This window comes from Meleagris gallopavo, chromosome 1 (genome assembly GCF_000146605.3).
Source record: "Meleagris gallopavo isolate NT-WF06-2002-E0010 breed Aviagen turkey brand Nicholas breeding stock chromosome 1, Turkey_5.1, whole genome shotgun sequence".
Taxonomy (NCBI): domain Eukaryota; kingdom Metazoa; phylum Chordata; class Aves; order Galliformes; family Phasianidae; genus Meleagris; species Meleagris gallopavo.
In genome coordinates this window covers 91925451-91933083 of record NC_015011.2, presented here as the reverse complement: position 1 = coordinate 91933083, position 7633 = coordinate 91925451, and the positions used below count along the sequence as shown (strand labels likewise).

General features: G+C 34.8%; 1 protein-coding gene across 1 annotated transcript in view; it reads right to left on the bottom strand.

Annotated features, from left to right (window-relative positions):
• Window positions 1-6070: 6070 nt before the first annotated feature.
• LOC100545095 (1,4-alpha-glucan-branching enzyme-like) overlaps window positions 6071-7633 on the bottom strand; it is a 58534-nt gene continuing 56971 nt past the window's right edge. Inside the window, exon 9 of the mRNA XM_010722026.3 lies at window positions 6071-6157. Within this exon, the coding sequence (XP_010720328.1) occupies window positions 6086-6157 (72 nt within the window). The 3' untranslated portion in view covers window positions 6071-6085. The remainder of the gene's footprint in view (window positions 6158-7633) is intronic.

Here is a 7633-nt window from a genome sequence, read left to right as displayed (position 1 = left end):
AGCATAACCACCAGTTCTTATCAGGTCTCCTACTCAGCATACTGGTTTTCTAATCTTTATTAGTACATGGGAGTGTTCTCCTGATTTCTTCCTCGTTGATTTTTCTATTGGCTAAATCCTCAGATTTATTAAGATGCATCTGGATTGGACCTCTAACATTCAATTTATCAAAGATCGACCCTAATTCATCTACAAATCTGCTGGGGATGTGCTTTGTTACTGCTAAAGACTCCATCAAACAGCATCAGCCCTGGCAGTAATTGCTACAGTAGTCTTCTTCATATCAGTCAATACCTGAACATTGAACCTCCGACTACTAAAAGTGCAGCAGCCCAACCAGATTTTAATGTGTGTAACAATCTTCCCATCCAGCTTGTACTTCCACTTGTAGGAGACAAAGCTTAAACATCACAACATTGACTGTAGTAGCCTCATGCATGTAGTCAGATATTTCACCAGAGAAAGCAACCAGGTTATCAGGTATTTACTAAATCTAAGCTGTCTTTCTGATCAACTCATATCTATCCCCTTCCAAGAGGATATAGTCCATGATCTCCCAAGAGACTGAGCAGGTAAGGCTCACTGGCCTCGAGATCCCTCAGGTTTCTTTTCTTGCTTTCACTACAACCTTTCTTCAGTTTCCAAAAATTTCCCCTGGACACTGATTTTTCACAGATGATTTCAGCCTTGCAGCCACACCAGTGAAATCTTTCCAAATCTCTGGATATATCCCATTTATCCAGCTTCTTTAAGATGTTCCTAACCTATTGCTCTGCTGCTGCTACATTCTTTTTGATAGTGTACTGGTACACAAAAGAGTTGGAAAGCAGGCTTTGCCCTCAGAGGCTGAGGTTTAAAAACAAACAAACAAAAAAGCGTTTAACTCCTCATTTTCTCAAGGATCTTGCATTTTTTCTTGATCTCTTCTGATTTTGTACGCTTTCTGAGCTCTTGTAGAACTCCTTCCTTGCCATCATTTATATCTCTAACTAGTTTTTAACTCAAACTAGGTTTTGACCCCTCTGATTTTGCTCTTAGTAGTCTACACTTGCTTTAATATTCCTTCATTACCTGCCTTATTTCCTTATTTTTGTATGTAATTAAGTTTGCCAAGTAGCTCCTCATTTTTTATTGCTGTGTTCAGCATATGTGTTCTTGTCATTTATGATTTTACATAGAACAGTTACTGAGTTGTTGACTTCCAATTAACAATTATGAAAATAAAAGTTACTTAAGAAATGATAACTGAACATCCTTAAGGGATGTTCTAAAAAAAAAAACAAACTTCAAAACAGACATTTTAATGTAAAGTGTTACTACATTACACTAGCTTACATCCTTAACCTTTATTTAGCTACAGAAATAATGATAAAAGAAGATTTAAAAACAACTGTTTTTCCCATTTTAGCTCAGTACAAATATCTTAGCAGCTACATCCACGGTTTCTCTCACACATGCTTACTATACTATTCTTCATGATGCTGGTCACAGCAGTTAAAAACTTGATCTCCTTTTCCCAGGCTTTCTTACCCTAAGTGCATCTCTTAAAAGCCAGGAGATGTGGACACTGAGAAATGACTTCTGGAAGTCTTTCTTAAGATGTTCACCTCCTTGTGCCCCAATTGCGGACTTCAAAATGTCTGTCTAGCTCAGATCACATAACAGTACATAAAAGCATCTTGATTCAAAGCACAACAGGAAATCCACACATTTATCATTAAAAGAAATCATAGAGAAATGCCATTTTTCTTGTTTTTCTATACACCAATGAGGAAAGGTACAGAAGCATTTTCTAGTCTTGCTTTTCTTTTCATATACTGTTGCTGAATTATTTCAATTTCAATTTTCAATTAACAGCTTCAGTTTGGTTTACATCCTTATATCTTATATCCTGCCTTTCTGATCACAGATTTTATCTCATTCATGTCCTCTTCATCATTTCACAAGGCTTACTTGATGAACATGGATATAAGTGAAAACTCAAAGTATAGAATATTAAGGAGAATACATTCATAGATAATCAAATTCTTGACTATCTTTCAACCGTATCATCCCCCGAATGTTGTTTCAAGCATTCTCTGCTCATCCTACAGGACCTTCTAAGTTCTCCCTCCCCTTCAAGACTACTGTGTCATTCACACTGGAAGGGGACTCAAGAGGCAGGGCCAGCTATGAGGTCAAATCAGGCTAGTCAAGGCTTTGGATATCTCAATGAACTGAACCTTTGTTTTTTATACCAATTGCTCTCTTATGACCTTGTACCCTCTGTGCTGTCACAGTAACTCTGCTATTTTAGGAAGCCATCAAAAAACACATCAGGAGATTCATAAGGCCTTCACTAATGGAGGGAGTGGAATATGCAGAAAGGAGAACATCAGATCCTCTGGAGACAGTTAGGGTGACTCAGCTGTGAAAAAAAGTTTTCGACAAAGTTAATTTTCAGATGTTTAGTCATCAAGTTATTGAAAGTCTTTTTACTCCCAATGGAGTATTCAGTGGGAATAAAGTGGAATAGTTGTGGTTGACTTCACAGGAATTGCTAACAAAGATGATGATTGAGGACAGAGATGTTTGTAAGTCAAATACACACAAAGTGGTTTTTATTACCTCCTCTTTGACATTTTCATACCACTTATCAATTTAAAATGTAAGGCAGTCACAATGTTTTCAATTAGGCAAATTTCACAGAGATCAGAGTTTCTGGCACTAATACAGTATAGCCAATATAATACACACACGAAAACATTTCTTACAAGCAACTTGTTTTCCACCTGCATACATGGTGTTCTATCAAGACCATATTCTGTTTATGTCGGCTATAGCAGAAACGGGGAAAGAAACTGGTCTTGCAACCATTTGACAGGAATACATAAAATGCTTTTTAGTATTCAAATTTTTTTTTTTTTTTCCTGGATAATTTCAAGGAACAAGAGACCAGAAGAGTTAAGAATACAGCAAAAAAAAAAAAAAAAAAAAAATAACAGGAAGTATTTGTGAATAGCAGCAGTTCTAAGTATGAAGCTCACCTTAGATATTTTAGGAGGGTGGCAATGTATAGCAATCTCTAAATATATATTTAAAACAAACAAACAAACAAACAAACAAACCCCAAACACATAAGCAAGAAATTCTACAAACTACGTTTCTACTTTCAGATTCATCAGAGTAGATTCTGTACCAGGTGCAGGCAGAACTGAAATTGGCTGGAACCGTAATGAACTACTTTTCCCACTTTGAGGGTTGGGAAACATCAAGTCCTAAAAATCATTTCAAGGTCATTTTGCAGCAGATGGGGAGAATTACTGGAACTCAGAGCTAGATCAGGCACTGCAGAAAAATATTTGATAGTGCACATTGCAGCTGGTGGATGCAGAAGGCAATATCACAGGAGTCTCTGCCAACATTTTCCCAAACTTTTAATTAAAATGAGGGCCTTGGACAATCTCATGTCTCTGTATCACTACTAATTGTCAGATGCTGACGCTATTCTGAGAATATAATTAACCATCAATGAATAAGGTACATGGTAGCTTTTCCTTTCTGACTGTAACATGTTATAAAGAATTTTATATTTCAGATTTTATTTTGCTAGATATTGCATATGAAAAAGAAGGTATGCTTAAAATAATGTGAAGCACTGCCTTCCAATCTGTTTTTCAATTTACAACTGTAAAGCATGAATATGCAGAAAATCATTTCTCTGTCTTGCTTCATTTACGCAAAAGATCTCCAGGCTCTATCTCAAAATTTCCATTATCTTTTGCACTCTTCCTTAAGAAAGGCTACTTCAAAAAGACAACTAAATCCTGACATAAACTTAAACATGCAGTCCAAAAAAATAAGACAAAATGAAAGTGGATAACAGATTAACTTTGGAATCATTATACTTATTTCTAAGTTTTTGTTTGTTGAAGAATTGAAATGATCAATGAATACGAGCAAACTAATTTATCAATTTATTGTTGATTTATCTTAATCACGAAGAGGCAAGATCTTGCTGCTACCTGATCTTCCTAGTTAGAACAGTCAATTTTCTAATAACAAATATTCTTTCATATATTCTGTATATCTGTGCATGTTAAGGGAGAAAATAGTTAAAGATTACATCATTCTTTTAAAATTCAATACATAAATCCTTATCATGAAAGTTTTTCAAATTACTATTTTCAAAGCTAAGGTCACTAAAAGCTTTTAGATCATTTCAGTCTATGTGCATATTTTTAATTTGTCAATAGACTCATGGAGACATGAAGTTGCACTTTGACACTGAATATTATATATTAAGTTCAAGGTTAAAAAGCCCAACCCAGCTATAAGGATATTCTTAGAATAAACTACACAATTTCTAGTTGATATAATGAAAGGGAGAAGGAGTATTTCAGCTTCCACTTATAGTTTAGCTAATTGAATTGATGAGAACTACAGGAAAAGTGAATCTATAAAAACTGAAATATGTTAAACAATTACACTTCCCATTACACTGCATACTGTTTTGCCAATGACATAACATATTCTGCAACTTTACATTTAGACTACTTATTACTCAGTTCTGTTGGTGCAACAAGTATAAAACCCAGTGCATCCATACAAATCCTTACTTCTTTCTTACTTACTACTTTTATTAAAAAAAATACTTAAGTTACTACAACACACTTTGATATCTAATTACATTTTCAATAAAAATCAATCAAGTCAGATGCCTGATAAAACATTTGTAATGATGAATGTTATTAGAAACAGATTTTTTTCTTCCCCCACCTTCTACTTGCCCCAAATCTAAGTTTCATATTCAGCTACAATAATCAGGTAAGGCACAAATGTAAAGGGGCAGTAGGATCTTACAGGAGTTGAAACATGTCTGCAGCAGTTAATTTGAAATGTGAAGACAATATAAAACTAGAAGGTTACGCAAGCATTGAAAAAGCACACGTCTTTCATAGAACATAGAATGGCTTGGGTTGGAAGGGACCTCAAAGACCACCTAGCGCCACGGGCCAGGTTGCAACCCACAAAATCAGGCTGCCCAGGGCTCCATCCAATCTGACCTAAAACACCTCCAGAAATGAGGCATCCACAACAAACATAGCTCAAAAAAGACTATTAAATCTTTTTTTCCATGGCAGCAATACAAACAAAAATATGATGGTTTAAAAGTCCTTTTGTACAATGACAAATACAAAACAGCTTGTTTTAAGAAGGCTTGATCACATGAAAAGTTATGTACATTTCATGTATTTGTTAACAACCCGCAGCAGTGCAAGCAGCGAAACAGAAAAATGAGATTATTTACAAAGAATACTTTTGATATATTTTCCAATGGTATTTTTAAGGCATGCATGATGATCTTGAAATCTGGCCTTATACAGAACTTGAATTACCATATATTCATCAGCAAAATTTCACAGTGCTGAGTAGTGCTTACAAAGTTTACTCTTCACCCAGTTTTCTTCAATCCAGGTATTTCACATTTCTTTTCTTCTCATTCTGCAATGTCACTTTGAATATTTCTTTTATTAGGTGATGTTTCTAGAATGAATTATGTCATGTCTAATCTCCTATAATGTGTTTGTGCACTATTTAAGCTTGACTTGAGCAGCAGAATTATTGCATGTAATTTCATTTTGTCCTGTGGGTATGTTTTAGTGACAATGTTTATCTAGCACACTTTAAGGGAAGTGTATCTTTCACTATAAAAAATGTGTTTGTGGTGAAGGGAGAACTAAAATTTTTGAAATAGACACTTATGTCACATGCACTATGTACATACAATAGGATAAAGTACAAGAAAAAAACATTTTCTGAGTTCACTGGGGTGGTGCCATCAAAAAGAAAAATCGAGAGGAAGACATCTACTTAGACTTCTTAACATTAAACCAGGACTAAAACAATTCCCAAGGATGACGGATTATCTAAGAACTGAGATCTAAATTTCTATTTATGATAAAACATTTGTTTCTTTTGTAAAATACCAACCAGTGGTATTCACTGTAACTTTTGTTCTTTCTTACTTGGTGTTATATCATGCTGGATTTGGTCTGATTTTCCACAATTTTTCCCCCAATTACTTTTGCTTTGTGTCTTCTTACTACCATTTTACCTTTATGAAGTGCTTGTGGCATCTTCTGGAGTGTTGGCTGAAGCTGGTCTGTGAATTGGACTGCTGAAGGACATAAAGGAAAGTTGTCATGACCCACTCTGATGGGTTTCTATCTGACTCAGAAGTGCCATTGCCATGCCACAGCTTATGCTGCAAAAATGCATTTGCTGCTTTGCTTGTCACATGCTTTATCTTCCACATGCTCCTACTTAAGATGCACCTTCAAGTTCTGTTGTACTTTTTCTGTCTTGAATGATTTGCACTTGTCATCTAAAAGCCCTAATGTGAAATGTACACTCTAAATTACAGTTAATTGGCTTGCAAAAGTTAAGTTAGTGGCAGCTAATTAAAATGCTCTCTAATCACTAAAGCATCATACTTGAATTTGACACAGGAAGCAAGAATTCTGGGAGCATTAATTTGATGTGTAACCTGCAGGACTGGACTTTTAGATCCTCAGTTTCTTAGTGTGCTTATGATAACAGATACTTACCTAAGGGTATCTAAGGGCACTGTCACATACAAACACTTTAAAAAAATAGCATGTTCCCAAGATCCTCTAGGCCAAGCAGAATAAAAGCACAATGTAACAAAACTATTTTAAAACATGCCAACAAAAGAATTGTCAAAACTCTGAGTGTAACAAAAGAGGGTAAAAGAAAGCATGAGAGGCAGAGATTAAAACGCACAATAATTCTCAGGAATTGGGATCTCACAAGAAATGTGACACCAGAAGATCATTTATCCATTCTGGATAACATGGAAGAAGACTGTCACACACATACCAGTATAGATACTCCATATCTGTAGTCTGTTACGTTACAAAAATAATACAATTTTAGTGTTTCTGTATAGAGATATACCTGTGTATAGAGATACATTTTCACACACATAGATGGTTTAGATATAAAAATGTGGCCAGCAACATAAGCATTCTCAGAACTTTTCCAGTGAAGCCTGACCAGTTCACGGCCTTTTCGAATCTTAGTATCTGTTGAACTAGTGAAAATACATAACAAGTGTGTAATATATATATACACACACACATTTATATATATATATAGTATATGCATACATGTATATGTATACATATAGAAAGAATGGGAAATGGTAGATTTATAAATTAATTGTAGTAAGGGATTATGATTTCAAGAGTAATGACAATGGGCACTTATTTTGGTTTTGATTAGTCACCACCTCAGCTAACAGAAATTGTATATACAACTATACAAGCAAAGTGATTAGAAGTTGATCTGAAGTGATTTGAGGGAAACTCTTTGTTCACTGTTCAGAACAATTAGGACTAAACATTCTTGATGCAAATAGAGATGGTCTGTTCTATGTTTTTCTGTAAACTGAGGAGGATAAAGCCAGTTAGCTTTGTCAAGTTAGGCAAATGATTTTAAGAAAGCAATGAAAAATTAGTTTCTACAGCTTTATTCACTAAGAAAGCATGAAGATGGAGTTTTTCAGACATGAAAATAAACTAAATGCTTATATTAAAAAAGGCAATTCAAAAGTACATTAGAAGGTTTT